Source organism: Macrotis lagotis, chromosome 1, assembly GCF_037893015.1.
Source record: "Macrotis lagotis isolate mMagLag1 chromosome 1, bilby.v1.9.chrom.fasta, whole genome shotgun sequence".
Classification (NCBI taxonomy): Eukaryota; Metazoa; Chordata; class Mammalia; order Peramelemorphia; family Peramelidae; genus Macrotis; species Macrotis lagotis.
Window position 1 is genome coordinate 891233866 of NC_133658.1, and position 27418 is coordinate 891261283.

The 27418-nt window shown below is 34.3% G+C and overlaps 1 protein-coding gene across 1 annotated transcript in view; it reads right to left on the reverse strand.

Moving 5' to 3' along the window:
• Positions 1-27418, reverse strand: part of AJAP1 (adherens junctions associated protein 1) — a 276110-nt gene that overhangs the window by 143299 nt on the left and 105393 nt on the right. Inside the window, exon 2 of the mRNA XM_074192296.1 lies at positions 16092-16867. Within this exon, the coding sequence (XP_074048397.1) occupies positions 16092-16867 (776 nt within the window). The remainder of the gene's footprint in view (positions 1-16091; positions 16868-27418) is intronic.

Below are 27418 nucleotides of genomic sequence, written 5' to 3' on the forward strand. Positions count from 1 at the left end.
AACAAGACCTGGGTGGCCAGTGGAGAAAGAAAGTTAATGATGAACATCACTATACCCTTTGCAGGACTAGAAACCAGTGATCTGTCTAGTAGCAGGGGTGGGGGGTGGGGTGGGGGGGGATATTTTAGAATAATCAGGAAGGGTCTTCCCAGGGACTCATTGAATGGAAAGAAATCTACAAGTGTCTGTTTTGACAGGGGTCCTGGAGAAAATGACTAGTTGATGGATTGGGAAGGAATTCATGGCAGCATGAGTTTCTCAAAGAGATTCCCACTTGTCTCTCATACTTAGCAAACTGCCAGAATCACTTCATGCCCTCTATGTAAATACTAAGTGTCATCTGCTGCAAAAGCCTTGGGTAATATAAAATTCAATTGGTTAAAAAAGTTTCTCTGGATTTGGTATCAGGAAGACCTGGGTGTAAATCAAACACATAGTGACTTTTTGATAAAAGAACATCCTCAAGATATAGGGTTTTTGATTAACTAAAAATTGATTTATTAATTAGGTTAGCTAATAATCAACAAATTATTGGTCATTACTTTCCCTTTACAGCCAAAGACAAAACCATGGAGAACCTGAAAACCTTAAACACTTTTAGAAAAGTTAATGCTTCTCATTTCCAATCAGATTAGGGGTAAAACAAAGATGCCCATTATCACCATTACTAGTCAATATAGTATTAGAAATGCTACCTTTAGCAATAAGAGAAGAAAAAGAAATAGAAATGACAATGAAGAAGCAAAGTTTTCACTCTTTGCAGAAGATACTTAGAGAACCTGAGAAAATCATCTAACAAACTCCTTGAAACAACTAACAAATTAAGCAAAATAGCAGGAAATAAAATGAACCCACATAAATCATCAGCATTCCTACATATGAACAACAAAGCCCAAGAAAGAGATAGAAAGAGAAATTCCCTTTAAAGAAACTAGACAACATTAAATACTTGGGAATCTCCCTCCCACGAAAAACCCAGAAACTGTATGAACAGAATTATAAAGCACTTCTCACTCAAATAAAGTCACATCTAAATAATTGGGAAAATGTCAAATGCTCATAGTTAGGTCTAACTAATATAATAATTCTACCAAAGTTAAGTTACTTATTTAGTGTCATACCAAACAAACTACCAAATATTTTACCAAGCTAGAAAAAATAGTAAAAAATTTCATCTGGAACAACCAAAGTTCAAGACTAGCAAGGGAACTGATGAAAAAACTGTAAAGGAAGGTAGTCTAGTTCTACCATATCTAAAACTATGCTATAAAGCAGCAGTCACCAAAACTGCCTGGTACTGGTTAAAACATGGAGTAATGGATTAGTGATTCAGATAGGCACAAAAGAAAATGCTTCTGATAATTGAAAATCAACCCTGATTGGTAGAAAATTAATGAGAAAATGTACTAGAAGTCTTCCACACCTTCTTCTGAGAACATGGTTTGTTTATGAGATTCAGATACCTCTAGCAATCTGGACATAGAAATCCATCTCCAACCAGATCACTCTGGGTTGGTTTTCTCCTTCATCTGCTGGATCATCCTAAACTCTAATGGAAGGGTACAAGGACATAGACTCTTTTCCTCTGAGTAAAATCTCACCTACACTATATTCTTCTTACATTTTAAACAAAAGCAAGATGTCCTAGTTAGGTAGGATCCAACCAAAATTGAAGAGCATGTTTCTTCATCTATTAGCTATTTCTTCAGAAACTGACTTTTTTTTTTAAAAAGGGGGCTGGACTTACTTGAGAAAATAAAAGAGAAAAGTCTGGAATCCAAATTTATAATTGATTATTAATGCTATAAAAAATTTCTTTCACATACCAACTAGAGGCAGGTAATTCAAATTTTCATGGCCTTTATTTATTCATCTGTAAAACAAGGGCATTAAAAACTGTTGATTTCTGTGGATCAAATGAGATAAAAGGGAACAAGCATTTATAAAGTCCCTACTATGTCCCAGACAATATGCTAAACACTTTACAATTATCTCTTTTGACTTCAGCTAACCTGATTTGTGACATTAAAATGCTATATAAATAGGGAGAGTTGTTTTCATTTCATTTTGTTTTGTTTGTTCCAGACCAGTGATTTCATCAGTGCAGCGAATTCCCCAAAAGGGAATTCCCTCCAACAATGCAGGTCAGCAACTGTTTTGCAATTTCAAGTTACAAAGAATATCCCAGGACATTGATAGGTTGTGACTTGCCCTTGGGGTCAAGAAATTATATGTCAGAAGCAGAACTTGGGTCTTTTGTCTGACTTTAAGGACAAACTAAGCTTTCTATGTGCTTTGCATATATACATATATATATATATATATATTTACATATATATATATGTATATATATATATACATATATATATATGCCTGGGATTTTATGTGGATGTAGGTATGAATATGTGGAGAGGACAGTGACAGAGCAACAACATCGAAGAAAGATATGGAGAGAAACAGAAACATGAGAGAAAGAGTGTAGGGAGGAAAGAGGAGGGGAAGAGAGGGAAGAAACAGAAAAAAATATGTTCTTTCCTCAATAGAACAATAGAATGAGAAACTTTCTGAGGTTGAGGGCAGTTTAACATTTATCTATTGTATATCAGACATCTAATGGAGCCTGGCACATAGTAGTTGCTTAATAAACCCTTGCTCTTTGCTTCATTGCCTTTCAGATTTTACTTTTCATTGTGATCATTACTCCTCCAAGCCATCTGGTGAGAAACTAATCCCAAATTCTTTAAGATCTCTTAATCTTCAGAACAAGCCAACACTGGCATATTTTAGATAATAAAACTCCAGAAACAACTCATGTTTCATGACCCATGTTTTCAGTCATAAAGTTCTCCTCTGACACATGTACCTTCAAAGGTTCAGCCACAGGGCTTCTTGTGTAGTAACCTTGATACTTTATAGGATAGTTACTAAGTTTTTCTTGCTTCAATTATCCTACAAAATGTGGTCAGATAGTTTGAGGAAGAAATTAATTGTTCTAAGAATCATAGCATCTCAGGCTCAATGAATATCAAAGGAATCCAAAGCAAACTAATGCCTCTGGACATAAATCTTGTCTATTATAAAAATTTCCTCCACATTATATCTTGCAAATGATCCTCCATGCTTTGGTTGAAGACTATCCTCTGATGAGGATTCTTCTTACTCCTGAGGCAACCCATTTCATATCTACATACTTCTTCTCATAGATAAGAACTATTTTACCTCTGAGTTTCCATGATTTATGCCCATATACTAATCCATCTCAAATTTATTTCATGTCAATAGATTGTCCATTGTTAAACAAGCATACATTAATTTTGTTAGTGGTCCTTATAGATGCACAAAGAACTCAAATGGTATTCACTGATGTCTTAGAGATAAAAAATAATACTCTATTTCCTTTATCTCTATATCATCTTACTAGTAAAAATCTCAGACTCAATGTTAGAGTAGGAAAAAATCTCTGAGCCATTTAGTTCAATCCACTGCTGATCAATAATTCCTCTATTACAGTCTCAAAAAGTGATCATTTACCTTTTCCTTGATGAAGTAGTACAGGATAACCTACCACTGTAGATGGTCTATTCTAAGGCAGTCCATTCCACCTTTATGTCAGATCAAATGGTTCCAAAGAATTTCTGTTTGTTTGGTTGTTCTTATGGCATCAAGTCCAAATTGAGTCTTTTACCACTACCATTCCCGTATCCCATTACTTCTATTTCTTCCTTTGCACACAAACAACAGCAACAACAACAAAAGTATAATCTCTCTTTTACACAATAATTTTTTAAGTATTTGAAAATAGTTATCAAAAAAGCATGTGCCACTTTCTATACCTGGTAGAGAGAAAGAGAGAGAGTTCTAAGGTCAGAATTCACCAGAGAACATATGCTAAGTTAGGACTAAATATCATTTTTCTTTTTCTTTCTTTTGTTCCATTCTTGAATTGATTGAGATTTCACAAAACAAAAGACTTGTCTTGATGACAATAATTCAGTGTTGAACTTTCAATTCAAACTCAGATTGGTCCTTGAGTCTTCTCTCTCTTTCATGAACCCCATGTTCAACTGCTTAGCAAGTCTTAGAAACTACAGCTGTATAATGCCCTTCCCAGTGATTTTCTTCTCTCCTAATATGTTAATTTAGGCTATTAGGATTATGATAATCCTTATTTCCATTCCTTCTCCTCCAATTTTCTCCATCAATTGATATTCTGAAAGTACAGCTCAAACCACATCACTTGTAAGATCAAAAAATTTCAATGGATACCTGTTGCTTCTTGGGCAAATGAAAAATTTCTCTAATGGCCAGTTAAAACCCTGTACAATCTAGATTCAACATTCCTTTCTAGGCAAATTTTATATTATTCACCTGTATAAACTTGAATTTTTAGACAGTGATTTCAATAATGATTTCAATAAAGGACACCCATTTCTGTGCTTTTCCAAAAACTATAACACAGTGTTCAAACATGCTCTCTCAGTAACCGCAATCCTTGGAATCCTAAGCTCCTCCTTTTCCATGGCAGTGAACAAACTGATCTAGGAAGTACATGTACAATGGTTTTTTAACATATTTCCATATTAGTCATATTAACACAGTGAGTTTCACTCTGTATCACATCATGTATGTCTCTCCTAGTTTTTGTAAAGCATCTTTTCATCATTTCTTATAACATTCCATCATAATTAGTATTGCGTTATAATCAAATACCACAATTTGCTCAACCATTCCCCAGTTGATGGGTATTGTAGCAATTTCCATTTTTTGCTGTAAGAAAAAAGCTGCTACAAATATTTTTTGGATATCTAAGGTCCTCTTCCTTTTCATTTTTTCTGCTTTGGGAATACAGAATTAGAAGGGATATTGTTTGGTCAAGGGGTATACATGGTTTTATAACCCTTTAGACAAAGTTCCAAATTGGTTGAATCAGTTCAATTATCTTCCACAATGCATGAGTGTCTTATCTTCCCCACATAGTTTCCAATATTTCTCATCCTCCTTTTCTGTTCTATTAGCCAATCTAATAGATATGAGGTAGCACCTCAGAATTGTTTTCATTTGTATTTTTGCAATCAATAGTGAAAACATTTTTATATAACTATGAATAGCTTTGATTACTTCATCTGAAAACTGTTAACAGCTTTTGATCATTTACCAGTTAGGGAATAGATCTTATTTTTTATAAATTTGTTTCAGTTTTCTATTTGATTGAGAAATGATGCCTTTATCAGAGACACTTGCTTCAAAATATTTTTTTCAAACTTTTATTGCTAACTCTATTTTGTACAACCTAACAATGTACCTGTTTATGCTATTCTTTTCTTCTTTCACTCTGTCTCTCTTCAAAAGTGCTTTGCTCCTTATTACTACCTCTCTTTCCCAACCTATCCTCCTTTCTATTCTCTGACTTTTTTTCTTATAACCTAACCCTCTTACTTTCTTGTAGGAGAAGATTTCTAGGTCCAATTATGTGGGTATGTTATTTCTTCTTTCAGTCAATTCTGATGAGAATAAGTTTGAATCACTTCCCCTCACCTCCTCCCTCTTTTGCTCCATGTGAAATCTGTTGGTTTTTACCTCTTTTATTTGAGATATTTTACCCTATTATATATCTCCTTTCCCTTTTTCCCAATTTATTTTTCTCTCAGCATTTTTGTCAGATGTCATGTCTTTCAGATGTCATGTCATATTTAATTAACACAATGCCCTCTTTCTATATACTTCTGCCTTAATAATGAGAAAGTTCTCATAAGTAAAAAGTATAATTTTCCCATGTAGGAATGCAAATTAAGATTATTTAGTCTCTTATGAAGTACCTTTCCTCTTTGTCTTTATAGGTTTCTCTTGAATTTTGTATTTAAAAGTAAAATTTTCTATTAAGCTACTGAATTTACATTTTTAGCCTGAAGAATCAGTTTTTCTATATTAGGGGATTCTTGATTTTTTTTCCAAATGGCATATCATATTTCAAATACTTCAATGTTTTAACAAAGAAGATGCTAAATCCTGTATTATCCTGACTGAAGATTCATGATACTTGAATTTTTTTTTTCCTTCAGGCTGCTTGCGAGATTTACTCCTTAACCTGAGAACTTTAGAATTTCTCTACAATGCTCCTGGGAGTTTCTATTTTGATTCACTTTCAGGAAGTGATCAATCAGTGGGTCATTTCTATTTTACCCTTTGGTTATAGAATATAAAAACAATTGTCCTTGATAATTTCCAGAAAAAATAATGACTAGTTTATTTTTTAAAAAATCATGTATTTCTGGTAGTCCAATAATTTTTATCTCTCCTGGATCAATTATCTGGTTTAGCTGTTTTTCTCAATGACATATTTCACATTGTCACCTATTTATTTCATTCTTTGGTTTTGTTTTATTTGTTTATTGTTTCTTGATTTCTCATAAAGTCATTAACTTCCGTTTACTCAATTCTAACTTTTAAGGAATTACCTTTTTTCAGTGAGCACTTGGGCCTCCTTTAAAATTTGGTCAATTCTACTTTTTAAGAGTTTTTTTTTTCAGTGAATATTTGTGCCTCTTTTACTATTTGACCAATTCTACTTTTTAAGACATTCTTCTCCTCATAGGCTTCTTGTATCACTTTTATCATTTGACTTAGCCTGTTTTAAAGATGTTGTTTTTTTCAGTTTTTCTCTTTTACTAAGTTCTTACTCATTTTTCATGATTTTCTTGCATTACTTTCATTTACCATTCCAATTTTTCCTCTACCTCTTACTTGATTTTCAAAATACTTTTTTGAGCTTTCCCATGATGTGAAATAAATTCACATATTTTGCTGGAGCCTTTGGATGGAGGAACTTTGGGTTTGTCTATCTGCTCTTGAGTGCATTTTGATCTTACTTGTCAACAAAGTAACTAACTAAGGTTAGAATTTTCCTGTTGTTGTTTTGATCATTTTCCCATTCTGTTTCTTGATTTTGAACTCTTTGGTAAAGTAAGGATATGCTTTCAGGGTGGAGGTGACACAAACCAGGATTGAGGGTATTTTGCAGTTATTTCAGAGATCTTTCTGTATTACTAGCTTTCAGTTCCTTCAACATGATGTGATGTAAAGAGAGGTATGATTACTACTCTTCTGACCTGTATTCTGGTCTGGAAGCAACCCCCATTACTCTTTTCTGCCCTGGAACTGTGACAAGAGTCCCCATTCTACTGAAACTACAACTAGTCTTCCTCTCCATTCTGAGAAAGCGACCCAGGGTTTTGTCCTGGTTCTAAATATGGGCAAATTAAGAGAGTTCTACCTCAATGCTAGCAGAGATGCCAATAATCTCCTTTTGGCCAATTGTTTGACCCCAAACTGAGACTGAGAGCTTCAAAAGCAGCTGATGCCATTGCTGATTTAGTAACTCTCAAGGCCTGCTATTGGTTCACTGGGTTTGGGTTTTTGATAGGGTTGGATTTTGCTGGACCTGAGATTTTGCTGGTGATCTGGTATTTAACTGGACTGTGCTCCATTCTCACATGGGTACAACAAAATCTTCTACTGACCCTCTAAGTTGTCTTTGGCTAGAAAATTATTTCACTCCATCCTTTTGTTGATTCTGCTGCTCCATTGTTTTTGACATTATTTAAATATATTCAGAGAAATTAGGGAGAGAGTTCATGTGAGTCATTGCTTTTCCTCTGCCATCTTGGCTTCTTCTCTCTCCTCCCCTTCACCCCCCCAACCAAAACTAAATAAATCTAATCTCAAAAGAATGACAAAAGAGGATATGGAGGTGAAAAGAATTTCAGATAAGTTTTATTTGATAGACCTCTGGAAAAATTGAAAAGGAACAAAAAGGAATACAGATTTTTCTCAGTGTTAAATGGTTCCTAAACAAAAACTGTCTGTGTATTAGAGAATAAAAGCCTCCCAATCTAATGCAGAATGGCATAAAAATTAAATGCATCCTTTTCAGATCAAGCCATAGTAAAAATTTTGTGTAATAAAGATGAAAAAGTGGTTGGAAACTAAACAATCTGATCCTAAAGAATGAGTAGGTCAAACAGCAAATTATAGAAAAAAATCATTTCATCAAACAGAATTAAAATGATGACATAACATAAAATTTATGGGATGCAGCTAAAGTATTTTGGAGAAATTGTTGGTTCTAATGGTTTCCATGAAAAAAATAGAGAAAGAACAAATGAATTAATTGGATATGATACTAAAAAAAACCTAGAAAAAGAACAAAATAAAAATTCACAATTAAATACCAAATTAGACATTCTGAAAATCAAGGGATTAGTAGGATTGAATGAAATAAAGCTATTGAACTAATAAATAGAGGTAAGCATATGTTTTATGAAAAAAAACATAAAACAGAAAACTTTGGTTAATTTGATTTAAAAAAATTTGATTTAAAAAAGAAAGAAGAAAACCAGTCTCAAGAAAAAAATGAGGAGAAAATTCAAGCAACAATTTTGAGGTATATTTCTCAACTGTACATAAAATACTAAAATAGTCACATTTTAGAAAAAGAAGTCAGGCAAGTCATCAAAGAATAGCCTAAGAAAAAATCTTTGGGGTTTCTAGGTGGCACATTGAATAGAGTACTGGCCCTGGAGTCAGGAGTACCTGAGTTCAAATCTGGCCTCAGACACTTAATATTACCTAGATGTGTGGTCTTGGAAAAGCCACTTAACCCCATTGCCTTGCAAAATACTAAAAAAAGACAATCTCTAGGGTCAGATGGATTTACAAGTGAATTCTATAAAACATTTAAAGAACAGTTAAATGCAATACTATTTAAACTATTTAGAAAAATAGGTAAAGAGGAAGTGCTAGCAAATTCCTTTAATGCTACAAATATCATACTGATAATTAAACCAGTAAGAATTTCTCTAATGAATACTGATAGAAAAATTCCAATAAAATATTCACAAAGAGATTACAAAAAGTTATCACCAGGAAAATAGACCATGACCAGGTGGGATTTATACCAGGAATACTGAGCTCTTTCAATATTAGGAAAACTATCAACGTAATTGAATGTAACAATAAAATCAACAGAAATCATGATTATCTCAATGCTGAAAATTTTTTGATAAAATGTAGCACCTATTCCTAATAAAAACACTAGAGAGAATACAAATAAATGAAAATATCCTTAAAATGATAGGTATTACCTATGTAAACCTATCAGCTAATATTGTCTGTAATGGAGATAATGTAGAAAAATTCGCCACAAATTCAGATGCAAAGCAAGAAAGTTCATCATCATCACTATTTTTCTACATTGTACCAAAAATTTTAGCTTCACCAATAAATAAAAAAAAGAGAGAGAAAGTGAGGGAATAGAATAGATATTGAGGAAACAACCTGTTACTCTCTGTAGATGACATGGTGTTATACTTAGAGAATCCTACAGAATAAACTAAATATCTACTTGAAATAATGATTTTAGCAAAGTGTCAGGATACAAAATAAACTCGTAGAAATCATTAAAATTTCTATATATTATCAAAAAAGCTCAGCAGCAAGAGTTAAAAAGAGAAATTCCATTTAAAATGATTGTAGAAAATATAAAACATTTGGGATGCTACTTCCCAAGACAAACCCAGGAAGGACATGATCTCAATTATAAAATGTCTTTCACAGAAATAAAGCTAGATCTAAATTATTGGGGAAATAACAATTACTTATGGGCAGGTCAAGTATTAATAATGAAAATTATACCTGAATTAATTTTTCAAAGCTTTTTTTTATTTATCTGTCTTTCCAATATCATGCAAAAGTAGTTTTCATCAAGCATTTTTGCAAGGTTTTTAGTTTTACATTTTTCTCCCTCCTTTCTTTTCCTCCCCTTTCCCCCTAACAGAATTTACTTGTTTATCCATCTGACCCTGGAGATTTTCTTAGAATGTTCATTGATAACTTGCCTAACTTCTTTTTGTACAATGTGACTATTTTAGTATTTTATTTACAGTTGGGAAAAATACCTCTAATATAGGCACTATGTGAATAATTATGCCAAACATAGATCCATATTAATCATATTACAAAAGAAGAATCAAATACAAAGAAGAAAAAAATTAGCAAGAAAAAGTAATATAATACATAAGACAACTTTTAAAATTTGAAAATAGCAAACTTTGTCTACATTTAAACTACACAGGTCAATTTCTGGATAAGTATAGTATTTTCCATCGCTAATCTTTTAGAATTCTTTTTGATTATTGTGCTGCTATAATTAACAAGTCCCTTATAGTTGATTATCATCCAAATTTGTTGTTACTGTTCTACCTGAATTAATTTGTAATTTAATGCCATACCAGTCAAAATTTCAAATAATTATTTTTAAAGAGCTAGAAAAAATGATAAAAAAAAAATGTATTTGGCAAAGCAAAAGATCGTGAAGGGAATTAATGAAAAACGCAAAGGAAGGTGAATTGGCCCTATAAGATCTCAAACTATCTTTGAAAAAACTACTTAATCATCAAAGCCATTTACTACTGGTTACGAAATGAAGTGGTAGATCAGTAGAAAAGAGTAGGTAAATAAGACACAGTCATAGCAATCTACTGTTCTATAAACCCAATGTGTTCAATTTCTGGGATAAATACAAATTGACAAAAACTACTCTGAAAACAGTAAAATAATGTAGTAGAAACTAAGCATAGACAAACATCTCATACCATATACCAAGACAGTCAAAGGGTACATGATTTAAACATAAAGGGCAATAGCATAAGCAAACGAAGAAAGCAAGGAAACATTTATCTGACATACCTAAAAAGAAAGAAAGGACTTTTGTCCAAAGAAGAGGTAGAAAATATTATGAAATGCAAAATGAATAATTTTGATTATATTAAACTGAAAAGTTTTGAGCAAACAAGTCAATGCAACAATAACTTTAAGAAAAGAAACCTGAGAAATAATCTTGATAAGTATTTCTGATAAAGACATCATTTTCAAAATAAATTGAAAGATGAATCAAATTTATAATAATCCAAGTAATTTCCCAATTACTAAATGATCAGAGGATATGAACAAGCAATTTTCAGATGAATAAATTAAAACTATAGACACATAAAAATACTCTAAATCACTATTCATTAGAAATGCAAATTTCACAAATATGAAAGAAAAAATGATAAACATTGGAGAAGATGTGGCAATATTGGGACACTAATGCATTGTTGATTAAATGTATGCTGATCCCACCAATCTGGAAAGCAGTTTGGAAATATGCCCAAAGGACAATAAAACCATACATACCAGAGAGGATTATAAAGAAATTAGCTCCTCTCAGCAGTTCAACGATCAAGAAAATTTCTCAGAGACTTGTGATGAAAAATGCTGTCCACATCCAGAGAGAAAAAAAAAAAAAAAACTATGGCGTGTGAATTTAGATAAAAGCATACTATTTTCACTTTTAAAAACTTATTTTATGTAATAGATCAAATCCCAAAATCTGAATGCAGAATGAATTATACAAAAAAACTTATATATACAAAAATGTTTATAAAAACTCTTTTTTTTGTGGTGGCAAAGAAATGGAAATTGAGGGAATGCTCATCAATTGGGGAATGGTTGGACAAGTTATAATAATAATATTATATAATGCTATTGTGCTATGAGAAATGATTACCACCTCACATCTATCAGATTGGCTAAAATGAAAAAAAATAGGAAAATGATCAATGTTAAAGGGAATGTGGGAAAACTGGGACACTAATGCATTATTGATGAAGTTGTGAACTGATCCAACCATTCTGAAGACCAATTTGGAACTATGCCCAAACCATAATAAAATTATGCATTCTCTTTGATCAAGCTATATCACTACTAGATCTGTATCTCAAAGAGATCATAATAAAAAAGGTAAAAGAGTCACATGAACAAAAAACAATAGTAGTTCTCTTTGTAGGGGCAAAATTTGGAAATTGAGGGGATGTTCATCAATTGGGAATGACTGAACAAATGATCACATATGAATGTGATAGAGTATTATTCTTCTATAAGGAATCATGAGCAGGTGGTCTTCAGGAAAAACCTAGAAAGACTTATATGAATTGATGCTAAAGTGAGCAGAACCAGGAGAACATTGTACATATTTACAGCAAGATTATGCGATAATCAACTAAAGAAATTAGCTCCTCTCAGCAGTTCAATAATCAAGAAAATTTCTCAAAGACTTGTGATGAAAAATGCTGTCCACATCCAGAGAGAAAAAAAAAATTATGGCATCTGAATGCAGTAAAAGCATACTATTTTCACTTTTAAAAACTTATTTTATGTTTTTTTATCATGTTTTTCCCCTTGTAGCTCTTTTTCTTCTTTCACAGCATGACTAATATGAAAATGTGTCGAATATGATTGTATATGCATAACCTATATCAGACTACTCATTGTCATGGGGAGGGGAGAACAAAAAAAAAGGGAGTCAGAAAAATGTGAAATTCAAAAGTTTGCAAAAAAGATGAATGTTGAAAATGAACTTTGTACATAATTTGCAAAATAAAATAACATTTAGAATAGAAAAGAAAGATGTGATGAGAAGAGTTTTAGAGAACCTGGAAAGACTTACATGAACAGATGCTAAGTGAAGAGAACAGAACCAGCAGAATATTGTACAAAGTACAGCAACATTTTATGATGATCAATTATGATTGACTGAGCTCTTCTCAGAAATACAGTGATCCAAGATAATTCCAAAAGATTCATGGAGGAAAATGCTGACCATATCCAGAGAAAGAATAATGGAGTCTGAATGTAGATTGAAGCATACAATTTTCACTTTTTTGGCTGTTGTTTTGCTTTGTTTGGGATATTTTTCTGTAGCTTTTCCTTTCTATTCTGTTTCTTCTTTCACTACTATGGATTTGTTTACAATTAGTAATTTAGAAATGTTTACAAGATTGCACATCTGTAACCTGTATCATATTGTTTACTGTCCATAGCAGGGAGAATGGGAAGGAAGAAGGGAGAAAAAAATTGGAAATTACAGTTTTAAAAATGAATGTTGAAGACTCTCTTTATGTGTAATTGGGAAAAAATAAAAGAGTATTTATGTAAAGCCCTTCCTGAGGCTCCTCCTCAACCCCCTCAAAAGATGTCATTATCACCATTCCCTCTCTGTCTCTTCCCACTATATAAATTATGTGTATATATACATAATATAAAAAGCTTGTTCCATTGGAATGAACTTAAGCTCTCTGAGGGTACAGGACAGAGATATTTATTCGGTTTTTTTTTGTCCTTGTATTTTCAGTGGCCAATAATATATGCCTGTCACATCCTATGCAATTAATTAAATGATGGCTGATTGAATAATTGAGGAAAATTATTAAATCTCTCAGTCAAGGTTTCTTAGTGTCTAACTTAAAATGCCTTTGATGCTGTTGTGTCATGGCTCTGGTTTCAATTTCCATAAGCAATGTCCAAAAACTGGGATAGGCTAAGAACTATTGAAAGACTAAAGGGTGCTTTCTTCTCTTCCTATCTAAGCAAAGTGTGTTGTCAATTTCTGAGATTATTTTACCGGAAATAATTGATCCCTCACTCCACCCCCACTCCACATTAAGGAGACTCATTATCAGGAGTGTGTTACCTGATACGCAGGATATCATCTCTTTGACTTGTTAGAAGTTTCTTTCCATTAGCAGCAAACTTATACATTTCCCCCTTTTTGCACTCATTTCACTAAAAGAATTATCTGATACCAGATTATTTTTTGAAGAACAATAAATCATTTTTTTCTAAGATAAGCATCTATCATGTCAGATAAATAACAATGAATGTACTGTGAATTAATTTGCTAAGTTCTCTAATACTGCCCTGGCAGTTTAACTTAAGTAAAAACAAATCTAATTTGGAATAAGTGGGAAATTGTTTTCTCATCCATGTCCCTATGGTTAAATATGTAAGAGATAACAATAAATGAATACTGTCCTAAATTCTATTTTGATGATGGTTTGTGAGTTTATTGAGGGGAGAAATGACTTGAATGCTCCTGCAGGAAATCTGAGATAGATGATGGATTGCAAACTTTGTGTGTATCCAGATTCTTCAATCTAAACAAGACTCCTTTGCCGAGAGATACATGTGTGAAAAACAAACTCATGTAGATCCCTCTAAAATTTTTTCTGGAAAATCATTTTGCCCCTTGATTTCTATCTCCAATTCCAGGCTGTAATATTGAATACAATGTCTGAGACATAGGGGGTGCTTTAAAATGCTTATTGACTGAGTAATACAACTCCAACCTTGGCATCACTAAATGGAGGTTTTAATCCATTTATCTATGAATTGTTGTAAGATAATTAACTTCCTTAGTGTCAGATTATCCATCTGTAAATTGGGGGGAGGGTGGTCATTAGACTGGAGGATCTCTGTTATATTTTTTATTATGTTGTCTGATAGGTAACAATTTTCTGCTGAGATGCTCTCGTCTTTCACTGGAAGGAAACCGGTCATCAGATGGAGGGAAGAGAGGATTTGGAGACCAAAAACATCCTTTCTCTAACGATCTAAAATATCAAAAAGGCACATATTGAAATTTGAGAAAAATACACAGGTATCTTGGCCTTAGGCAGGGACTTAGGGTAACCAAAGTGAGAAAATATAACTATTGTATTCCTAGTGGTACAAAGTGAAAGATATTGATTTTAGGACCTAGATACCCCCCAATCATAGAAAACTGAACAATTTGAAGAGAGGATCAGATCTTCATGCTCTTATTTTATGGCAGTGCTTTGTAATTCTTACATTGTATGGGTTTTGCAAAAAAAGTGTTGTTTGCAATAGAATATATTTGGTCAGTGTCCATCCAGGGACTCCCAAGCTGTTATATTATATGTGACTGATGCTGGTTAACAAAAGCAAACAAAATTGGACGTGAATTGTAAATAGCCAGTGTGTGCCCCGCTGGGATTGGAAGCTCATAGATATTTCTAAACTTCATCCGAACTTCTCTGTGCAGAATAGTTATGGATATTGTGGAAAGGGTTTTTATCCCTGGAGAATGAAGAGGGTTTCTGCCTCTTCTGGAGCAAGGAATGAGGCCAGGATAGCCCAGCAGAAAGCAAAAAATGCAAGAGTGTGAAACAGTTCCTGTAACAGGGGAAAAAAAGGAATGAAGACCTCACAAGGGGGAATTTAAAAATCCTAAGCCATAAATATGAATCATGACTACCTCTAGAAAAGATAGAATGCTAATGTCTGAAAGAACCACCTCTCAACAAAGTCTAGTCCATTCCCTCCATACTAGGCAAGATTTCCCTACTATTGAATCTCATGTTAATATATGTAAAAAGACTTTTAAAAGACTCAATGAGAAAAAAAAGACTCCACATCTTTAGTCATTGTGATTCAATTGTTTTATCTGCTCTCAATAGAATGCAAGTCTTGAATTGGCCAGATCTGGGATGTTGAGATGAATCACTTTTGTCAAAAGGGAACTAGCCAAATTCTTGTGTCTGTGAAGCCCTATAGCATAATATAGTTGTGTTTGGCCTTGCAATGAATGTAAAAAGATATAATAATGGCCTTTTGTTACTTGTTTCTTGGGTTATGTTTTTAACCTACCCTCAGGTTTCTCTGCTATTGTGGACATTTTCTGAATCAGGGTGAAACCAGATTTTTCAAATCCCTTAGAGACATGACCTGGGAATATGAAGAAAATCTTAAAGACTCCATAAAAGTCCATCATCAGATAGCTTTGGCTGCCTGTAATATAGAATATTAGAAGACTATATTGTAAGAATTTGTGAGGACCATTTTCTTCTTCCCCATCCACCTTCCAGGACTGGACTCAAGAATCATATCCCTCATTATCTCCTGTGGACACACAAAGTAGATCAAATGTACACTGTCTAACCTTCTATACTAACATTGGGTCAAATCATATATCAGCTTAAGGATAAATGTATGTGTATGCACAGATGTCACCAAAATCACATTTTTTTTTCCTGCTGGTAATAGAGTCAGAGTCACACCAAGTTGGCTGTCTCTGCTAAACAGACTCAGATTGGTCATGAGTTGGAATTAAAAAGAGACACCCTCCACTGAAGGAGAAAGAACCCATTGCACCACAAACCACCTCCCAAGCTTAGCCCTAGAAAGAATAAGAGTACCTGAGGGCTCCAAAATCCGAGGAGGTGTGATGTCTTTGCCATTGTTGGAGACAGTGGAGGTTTCTGTTGTGCTAATCCTACCCGGATAGTTAGGGTTGTTCTTTATAATTCCAGGACTAAGAGATCCCATGAATCCCTTAGTTTGTAGAGTGACATAGCTTGTGGTGGTGGTGGTGGTGGTAGCCACAGTTGTCTTTCTGGTTTGTAAAATGGAGATAGTGGTGGGGCCATAAATCCCAGGAGATGTGCTAGATTCTACAGACTCTTCTTCCCCTGTGGGACCCCAGGCAATGAATTCAGTTTCCACTGTGGGTTTGTTCCCCCTGAAATCAAAATTATTCAAACTACCCCCCTGTAGGTGTCTTTTGTCCCTTCTGAAAGGAGTCTGCTGTTCTATACTACCACTGCCCACCAAGGATGGAATGAAAGGGTTGAATTTGGCAGCTTCTGGGTGTTTCGTTGGCCCACTTTTCAAAGGGATGACCCCCTGGTCCCTGGTTCTGTGGGTCCCTCTGGAATGATATGTTCGTAATTGTCCATGTGCACGCTCAGGACGGAATGAAAGAAGGTTCCATAAAGGTGTGGGGATCTTCGTTGTCAGTCCATTCTTAAAACTCCACAATCGAGGATTGTGGAAAGGCCGAGGCAACAGTCTGAACTCTGGGCCTTGAGCTAGAGATTCACAGGTGGGAAAATCCATGGCTAGTTGAAACATGGCTATAAGTATCCAAGCATGGCTTCCTATAGGGCAACCCGACCAGTGGACAGACATCGAACTGTATCAGAAAAAGAGAGAGAAATTATTTTGCTAATGCACTTGGTTACAAGATAGCCATCTATCCATCCATCCATCCATCCATCCATCCATCCATCCATCCATCAGCATTTATTAAGTGCCAATTATATACCAGTATACCAGGCACTTTATTAGATACTATGAGAACAAGAGCAAATGTGTTATAGTTTCTTCCTTCAGGTAACATATTCTATTGGAGGAGAAAACATATATGTATGGTTATGTGTCTTTGTGTATGTTTGTTTGTGTGTGTGTGTGTGTGTGTGTGTGTGTGTGAGAGAGAGAGAGAGAGAGAGAGAGAGAGAGAGAGAGAGAGAGAGAGAACAACTATAAATAACAACATAAATGGTGGTTTGTGAGGAGGTCAGGAGCAGTTGAGATTCAGGAAATTGTTCATGTATACTGTAGTAATTAATTACATTTTAAAGGAGGTGAAGAATTCTAAGAGGCAAGAAAGTGTCATGTTATCATGTTCCAGGCATGAAGTTTTCTCTCCTCCCCCCATAACTTCATTTATCTATCTGTCTAGCTAGCTAGCTATTTATTCAGCCATCTATTTATCCATCTGTGTCATTATTTATATTTGTTTTATGTATTCTTTTTTATTTTTAAATTTAACATTTCAATAATAATAATAATTTTATTATTCTCCCTATTTATATAACTCTTTAAGCTTTACAAAATGCTTTACATATTTTAACTCATGTCCTCACAACTGCCCTTTGAGATAGCTACCATAATCATGTTTATTTTACAGAAACTGAGGCACTTTTACAGAGGTAGATAATGAGTTGCAATGAAGTTAAGTGACTTTACAGGGTCACAAGTGACTGATCTGGGATTTGAACTCATGTCTTCTTGACTCCAAGTTCTTTACACTCCCCTCCAATTGCTACTAAGCTGCCTCTGATAATACTGATAATATTAGGGATAAAGTCTGGATATGTAACTTCATTGATAAAGGGAACTCATGGGTTTGGATATTTCCTCCATCAATAAAGATGGATATTTTCTTATAGTCTTATAAAATAAAGCCCAAAGTATTGATGGGTCAAACGACTTGCAACATGTATCAGAGGCAGGATTTGACTCCAGATCATCCTGAGACTGTAGCTATTTATACAAACATTATGGCACAGCATTCTCTAAGAATAATTATAGGTAGCTATTATATAAAGTTTGGAGGTTTGCACATATGTCTTCATTCAACCCTTACAAGAACACAATAGAACAGTTGCTATTATTTAAAACTATTTTCATTTTACAAATAAAGAAACTCAAGCTGATAGCATTTAGGTGATTTGTTTAGCGTTCCATAACTAATGTGTCTGAGGCAGGATTTTGAGACTTATGCTTCTAACCACCCAGTAGTCACAAATAATTGTAGGAATAATAATATTAAAATATTAATAATAGTTAATATTGTGGAGCACTTTAAGATTTTTAAAGTGTTTTATAAATATTATCTCATTTTATCTTACCAACAAGTTTGAAAAGTTGATGCTATTTTTATCACATTACAGACGAGGAAACTTAGGCAGAGGAAAATCAATGATTTGGAAAAGGTCACATTGCTAGTACATAACTGAGACAAGGTTTCAACTCACTTCATCTCGATCCCAGATCCATTACTTTGTTCTATGAAGAATAAAATGACGGATTTTAAAGTTTTTTTTTCAAGTGCTTTCCAAGTATGATTTTTTAGTAAAAAAATATTGGCAATTACTTATATATAACGTTGGCCTTTCTCGCTCAAAGAACATCCATATCTACCATTTCCTTTAGACCCACAGTATATTTTAGTGTTAAGTAGGATGTGGCTAAATTTATGTTCATTTTATCATAGGGGAAAATTGGGACACAAAGCTAAGAGATTCTCCTTAGTTGGTAGAGGTAGATTTCTTGGTTTTTGCCCAAGGTTCATTGCATTAAGCCAATAAACCTAGTTCCCTTCTATGTATATTTATTATTGCCTTAATATACCTGTCTTAATTTAGGACCCTGCCATTAAGTATGAAAAATTTCAACACTTCCCAACCTTGGATATCCAATGGGTTATTTACTCTGAGCCCTGTCTGCAGTAAATTATATCTTGCCCATTAGACATTTCAGGTAAGTTCTAGTATTTGCTTTGTTGGCATCTTAGGTCCTTTTATTTATTTGGAGTACAGATAAAACCTTTGTGAACCAATCAACCATGCCCTCTGCTCCAAGAAAGACTTAACAGAGGGCAACGGGCTACTCAGTTCTGTTTCTTAATAAAACCAGAAAATTATAATGGTGGGGTCAACTTTCTGTTCCCTGTAAATAAACTGATATCCTAGTGGACTAAGAGGTGATGCAATCTATTCTCAGAAAAAGCAGAGTTTCAGAAAGGGTGTGAGCAGGTATCATAATTAGAAAATTAGACAACTTTCAGGGCAGCTAGGTGGTGCAGTGGATTAGAGCACTGGCCTTGGAGTCAGGAGTACCTGAGTTCAAATCCAGCCTCAGACACTTAATAATTACCTAGCCCTGTGGCCTTGGGCAAGCCACTTAACCCCATTGCCTTGCAAAAACAAAAAAAAAATTAGACAACTTTCAAGGGCCTCTTAATCAGTTCATAGGGTAACCTCATTAGCTGGAAGTAAATCGACAAAGCATGAGATAGACTTATATACTTGTAAAAGTTACATATGGCACTTTAGAACTGTGCTTATTAAACTCATCTACAGTTGTGTTTTGCGTGGGTGGGTGTATGTGTGTGTATGTGATAAAGCCTAAGAATTTTTTTTCCTCAGGATAATGTTCTCTTTTTAAAAATGTTTATTTAGTATTTTGTTTGTCAGGATAATGTTCTTTTTTTTTTAAAAAAGTATGTATTTAGTATTTTATTTTTCACCAATTACATGTAAATATAATTTTTATTGTTCATTTTTAAAACTTTGGGTTCCAAATTGTTTCCCTTCCTCCCTCCCCACCCTCCTTTCATTGAGAAAGGTTTCAATATATAGCCATGCAAAAGAGCTACCTGACAACCCTCAGAAAAATAAAGAATGAAAAGATATGCTTCAGTCTGCATTCTGAACTGTCAAATCTTTCTCTGGGGAAGGACTGCATTTCCCCATCATAAGTCCCTCATAGTTGTTCTATGTCAATGTGTTGCTGAGGAATACCAAGTCGTTCCTACTTGATCATTCTACAAGTATTGCTCTTTGTCCACAGTGCACTTTATATCACTTCATGTAAATCTTTCCAGGTTTTTCTGAGAGCATCCTACTCATCATTTCTGATGAATAGCTGAATAGCATTCTATCTCAATCACATGCCACAGATGGCTCATCTATTTCCCAACTCGGCATCCCCACAATTTCTAATTCCTTGCCAGTAGAAAAAAAACTACTACTAATATTCTTGTATGCATGTATTCTTTTTCACTTTGTTTTTCAGCTCTTTTCCAATACTGACCTAGTAATGGCATTACTGGATGAAAGAGCATGCATTGTTTTATAGCCTCTTGCGTATAGTCCTAAATTTCTCTACAGAATGGTTGAATCATTTCACAATTCTACCAACCATGCTTTAATATCTCATTTTCTTTACATTCCCTCCAAATTTTGAGATTTTTGTTTTCTGTTCTTATACTAATCTAATAGGCATAAAGCAGTACCTCAGAATTTTTTTAATTTGATCAATAGAGTTAGAACATGTTTTATTTGTCTGTAGATATCATTGTTAACCTAATTTGAAAACTGTTCATATCCTTTGATATTCATCATTTGGGAAATGGATCTTATTTTTATAATTTTGTCTCAGTTCTCTATATATTTGAAAAATAAGGAAATTTCAGATAAACTTGCATCAATATTTTTCTCAATTAGTATTGCTAACTGTGTTTCCCTCCACAGATAATATTCTTAGAGTATAACAAAAAATTACAAATTATAGTAACTATATTAAAATGTTACCAAAATATGTTTTAAAAAGATAATAATTGAATCTAGTTAAAATATCTATTTTAGATTCAAATTAAACTCAATTTAAAAATATTTTCTTTAGATTCAGACTATGCATATCTCTGTCACCAATAGTGTTATAGTTTGTTAACTGAGCATTGTATATTTTAAGTATGTGTATGGACTTAATAGTACAGTGGAGTAGGTGGGAGGGAAATTGTTCTGAGTTTCTTTAGATTATTAAACTCTTATTATACCCTTCAAAAGTCTTTAAGAATAAAATAAATCCAGTATAATTCAATCTCTTGTGGGAGACAGTATTAAAAAGTATATGATTGTTTTTCCAAGATTTTCCTATTTTTGTAACTTCAAAGATCTCATTCTCAGAATAAAATCTCTTTTTCATTCAGGTCTTGTAAATCTGCTTCAAAAAAAAAGCCCCAAATTCAATAAACACTCATTAAGCACTTGCAATGTACTAAGAATTGAGCTAAGTCCTCGGTAAACAATTAATAAAAAAGGGTAGTTCCTGCCAGCAGAGAGCTTACAATCTAATGGATTGTAGTTTTCAAACATAGACAATAGCTTGACTTAGATAATAGATATTTGGTCTATTAGTAGGAACTGTCTTTAATTTTTTTACCTAATTGTTTCCCCGGAACTTAGAGAAGTGAAAAGATAATAGCAGGTGCTTCATAAAATGTTTAATGGATTTCCATATTGCTGGAATTGGATATTATTGAATATTTTGTTACCCCTTTAAGAACACCATCTACTGAATCATAGAGAAATTGTATTCTGGGACGGAGATCATTGAAGTAATGATTTTATGAAAATCTTGATGAAGTTATCTTTCTATCTTGGAGAAGCATCTGCCAAGGTTTTCAGCTTGCTAGTAAAGCCCTCAACAATAAAAAACAGTAATTCAGCAATTTGTTTATTAGGTGTTAATATGTTTAAGGCATGAATGAAATCATGAGATTCATATATGGATGAAATGAATATTGGCTGATCACATAATAATTTTGAGTAATAATAGATGAATGGTTCCTTGATCTCCTCTAGAGGTTCGAAGAAAAAAGACTGATTTTAATATTTGACAGCAGTCCTAAGGTGACTCTTGGGTGATGTACATTGCTGCCAAGGAGACTAGCGATCAACAAGATGAGATCTCAGATTTAGCTAGAGTAGCTTAGCGTGAGTTTGTTTGAGGTATAGGAAACACAAAACCAGAGATAAAACCACTCCTTTGAGGAGCAACTAGGTAGTACAGTGAGTAGAGCAATGGCTCTGGAGTCAGAAAGAGCTACCTAAATCCAGCCTCACATCCTTGATACAGATTTGCTGTGTTACCCTGAGCAAGACATTTAACCCCAGTGCCACACAAAACCAATGAAAACAAAATTACTCCTTTCCTTCAATTAAACAAGAACATATTGGGAGTTTATTATGTGTAAAACATTATTTTTGAAGGTGAGCAACACCAGTTACCACAACCAACAAAATTAGTCCTTATCCTCTAGAAGATGAATTCCATTCTTACAAAACTCTTTCATCTGACCTCCTCTCTACTCATAAAGTTAAGTAACCATCTTAGTTCAAAACTTACTTTTCTACGCAGTTATTGAAGCAGACTCCTAGTTGGTGCCCCTTATCCCAAGTCTCTCTCCATCACTGTCCATCCCACACATTTCTGTGAAAGCAATTTTCTTTTGATATGTTCCTGATCATGTGACTCCACTAACTAAATTTTGTATTTTTATTGCAATTAGAAAAATATATAATTCCTCTGTTGATCCATTGAGGCACCACCCACCCTGGTCTCTATTTATCATTCCAACCACACTTGACCTGTACAATACTTCCCCTTCCTCCACCTTCAGTCTTTGAATCAGCCAATCTACTCTTGTGCAAAACTTTCAGTATCAAATTATGGTATATGAATGTGATGGGGCTCTTGTTCCATATGAAATTATGAGCAGATGAACTTCAGAAAAGTCTGGAAAGATTTGCATGAACTGATGCTGAATGAAGTAAGCAGAACCAGGTGAACATTGTACATATTAACAGCAACATTAAGTGATGGACTCAGCTTCCTCATTTGTTCTGTGATCAAGGAAAATTCTAGAAGACTTGAAAGAAAGTGTCATCCACATCCAGAGAGGGGATTGTGGAGTCTGAATGCAGACCAAGGCATGCTATTTTCACTTTTAAAACCACCTTAGTTCAAAACCTACTTTCTACTTAGTTATTGAAACAGACTCCTAATTGGTGTCCCTTTCTCAAGTCTCTCTCCACTGCTATCCATCCCACACACTGCTGTAAAAATTATTTTCTTTTGTTACTTACCTGGTCATATGAGTCTACTAACTAAATTTTGGATTTCTATTGCCCTTAGGAAAAAGTATATAATTCCTCTATTGAACCATTGAGGTTTTTTCCCTTTAGTTCTGAATTTTCTCTCACAACTTAACTAATATGGAAATATTGTTCTTTTTTGTTTCAGGTTTTGTTTTTGGTCATCTCTTGCTGTCCTGATTCATATTTAGCCACTGGACCCAGATGACTCTGTTGGAGAGAGTGAGGTTGGTGACTTAGCACAGCATCCCCTTCACTTATATCCAATTCAAATAGCATCACCTCCCTGATGTTGTCCTCTTCTTTGAAAATGAAGGACCAAAAACAAACAAACAAAAAAAAAACAATATGGAAATATGTTAAATATGATTGTTTAAGTTTAACCCCCTATCAGATTATTTGTTGTCATGGGGGCGGGGGGAAGGGAAAAAGGGAAGCAGAAAAATATGGAACTCAAAAGCTTATAAAAAGGTGAATGTTGAAAATTATCTTTACATGCAATTGGAAAAAAATAACATTCTAAAACAAAAAACAAAATAAAATGTTCTTTATCCATATCAGTGCCTTTCCAGTGGTTATCTACTTTGCCTGAAATGAATACCCTTCATTCTATTTTCTACCTTAAAGAATTCCTCTCTTCTTTTAAAATACAGATCAGGCTACATCGTTATGAAAATTTTCTGCCTGAAGATTTAGTGTCCTCCCTTCCAATATACCCTATATTTAGTTATCTTGTAGAAATGCACACTTATCAATCTGATATGTTTTACACACACATATATATATACAATTATAAATGCATATATATGTATGTATATATATAGATATGTAGACATATATTCCAGGTTTTTCCCCATTAGGATATAAACTCATAGTGAATAGATTTTTTTTTAATTCTGTGTACTTGTATGCCCAATACCTAGTTCCTTGCTTTGTCCTTCTAGTGCTGTTCAGTCATGTCCAACTTTTCATGACCTCATTTGAGGTTTTCTTGGCAAAGATATTGGAGTGATTTGTCATTTTCTTCTCCAGCCTACTTTTACAGATAAAGAAACTGAGACAAAAAAGGTTAAGTGACTTGCCCATGTCACTCAGATATTCAGATCTGAGATCAAATTTAAACTCAAGTCTCCCTCACTCCGGTTCTAACACTTTATCCCCTGTCCCACAAAGAGAATTAATATTTTCTGTTCAATTAGGTATATTCCAGAGGGGTGGAAGTAAAATGTATTCACACAAATAAATAACAAAAAAGAAGAAATACATGAAATTTCAAGATGGAGCATAGTAAAACTGGACTGTAAAGGTACAGCATGGACATCAGGAAAGATTTGCTTATGAGATGGCACCAGAGTCAAGCTTCAGAGGCAGGAATTCCACAGAGAGCTTATGTTCTACCTCCATTCCATTATGAGGCATTATAATATCATAAGAATTAAAAGATAAATCTGTTCATTGGGCTATACAATTTGATCTTGTTTTCTATTAAAATTGGAAAATTCCAGTGTTGGGAGGGGAGGAGTGACTTTCTTCTTCTCCATCTCCCAACCCAGGAAATGTGTTTGGATATCCCTGAAGACCCTCACCAACAAAATGCAGAGAGAAGGAAACTTGTATTAATGAGAGCTAATTACCAAAACGTACTAATCCCTAAATAATGTCTTCCTGTTTTTCTAAACACAATGAAAATGTCTGGAAAAAAACTAGATATTTCCTATGCTAATGAGGTTAGAGAGGGGGATATTTTTTGGAGGGGGAGGGAGGAGGGAAGGGGAGCTTCTTTTTGTCTGAATAACTTGCTTTGATATTTACAGAAATAAGCATCACATCCATTGCCTTCCAAGAGATTTAGGTCAATTTGAAATTCCACCATCCACACACTGGCATCACAAAGGGTGGCGTAGCTTTGGCTGGGGGATGACCCAGTAAAGCTCAGAGATATATATCAAGACAAGTGAACATTCCCTACAGTCCTCAGAATGGGGTGGGGGAGGCAGGAAGAGAAGAAGTGGAGGAATGCTGGCTGATATAAGGCTAATAAGATCATAAGCGTAGCAGGTGCAGTCAGACAGTTCTCCCAGGACATTAATGACAGGCAAAATAACGAAAAGCTCAGCCCCAACCACCCAGCCATTAGTGCCATCAGAAATATCACCCCAGGAAATTAAAAACACAATGCCAAGACATGTGTCTGCTTGCCTGTTGGCTTGCCCCAGCATAACTTTGCTAACAGGATATTTTTGTGAGATTTCACCAATCACCAGTGGTAATTGGTTACCATAGAAACTCCTCCATTTCCACATCACCCAGTTACTCTTTTCAGGGTTGGGGGGGAAGACTGATCCTAAATGCAGTGAATTTGATTATTTAACACCGCCCTCTCCAACCTTAGGTGAACTTCTTGTCTTTTTCAACAACAGTCATGTCCCAAGAAGAGAGATAAAAATGAGAGATGAAAGCTAGAATGGAGGTAACAAAACTGTCTAGGGTCCAAAAAAAAAGTTGGATGACTAAAACCTTTTTTATTTATTTCTTTGTTTAAAGTGGGGGGCAGCTAGGTGGTCCAAATGGATAGAGTACCAGCCATAGAGTCAGGAGGACTTGAGTTCAAATCCTACCTCAGACACTTATCAATTACCTAGCTGTGTGACTCTGGACAAGTCACTTAACCCCACTGCCTTACAAAACCCCAAAATATTAATAATAATAAAAGGGTGGGAAGGAAGAAGCAATGACCTAAGCCCTTAGAAATCCTGCCCGTTGCAATCAAGCCTTGCCATTTTATTTCCTCTATCTAGTTTATGGGCTCCCAACTATATCTGGAACTGCCCAAGCTCTGGCAATCTGCCATCTGGGAGGCTCTGTGGTTCATAGAATTTCTTGTTCTGCATGCTCTAGATACAGGACACACACCCTCCTCAAATACCATGGAGAGAAATACCACTATGGGTCAAATAATGGAGCTGCAGGTAGCCTGGAAGTGAAAAATCTCTTTGCCACTTTTTTCCTGAAATACTTGTAAGACAACGAATATAAAACTTTGGAGCTAGAAAATTGGAATTGAAGCTCCACTTCAGTCTTTTGCCAGCTGTGTGATCTAAAGCAAGTGACTTCTTCAGCCTGAAATCTATAAAATGTGCAGAATACCTCTGCCACAATGACCCTCATGGGACCCTTGTGGGCAAAGTACTTTATGAGACTGGAAGCATTTTAGAAAAATGTTTTCTGTTTGCTATGTAATAAGAATAAATAGTATTCTCAGTAAATTAAAATCAGTAAATTACTATCAGTAAAGTGATCACACACTTCACTTTTCCATGAAGTTCAGTGAGAAATTATGCTAGAAAAAGATAATATTCTGCTAGCGTGTTTCTACATTTAATTATTATTCTTTTTAATGTAACAATCAGTGCATTATACAAAATACTTTTTAAAATTGAATAATAATAGCAGCTAGCATTTATCTAAATTCTTAAATTATGTAAATATCAAGGCTTCTTCTTGTTCAGTCATGTGTAATTCTTCCTGACTACATCTGGAATTTTCTGAGCGAAGACAATGGAGTGGTTTGCCATTTCCTTCTCCAGTTCATTTCACAGTTAAGGAAACTGAGGCAAATGGGATTAAGTGACTTGCTTAGGGTTTCACAGCCAGTAAGCTTTGGGGGTTGTATTTGAACTCAAGATGAGTCTTCCTGATTCCAGGCCTAGTGTTCTAGCTACTGTGCCACCTAGCTGCTCCTACTTCATAGTTTGCAAAGCATTTGATATAAAATCCCATTCTGTTCCCATCACAACTCTGTGAATTAGTTCTATTATCATCCCTGTTTTACAGTTGAAAAAAATGAGAAAAAATAAGTGATTTGCCCAGTATTGTATATTTAATAATTGTCTAAGAAAACATGTAAACTTGGGTCTTTTTGATTAACCATCATGAAAACTTCTGTAGAATTACCAAAAGAACTTCCAGGACAACTTCAGTAAGTAGACAGGATATGCTCTTTCATTTATCAGGGGATTTCCTAAACTAGATTTTCAAGGCTTTTTCATTATACATAATTTGGAAAACATAGTTATTAAGTATGATAACATCTATTAAAATATTTTCAAAATTGTAAGGGTACATTTTGACTGGATGACTATGGGAAACAGTTTTGTCTTTGACAATGACCAAGTTCCAATTCAGTTAATTGGATTATTGAGACTCTTATGGGAGCTGGATTTATAGTATGGAGATTC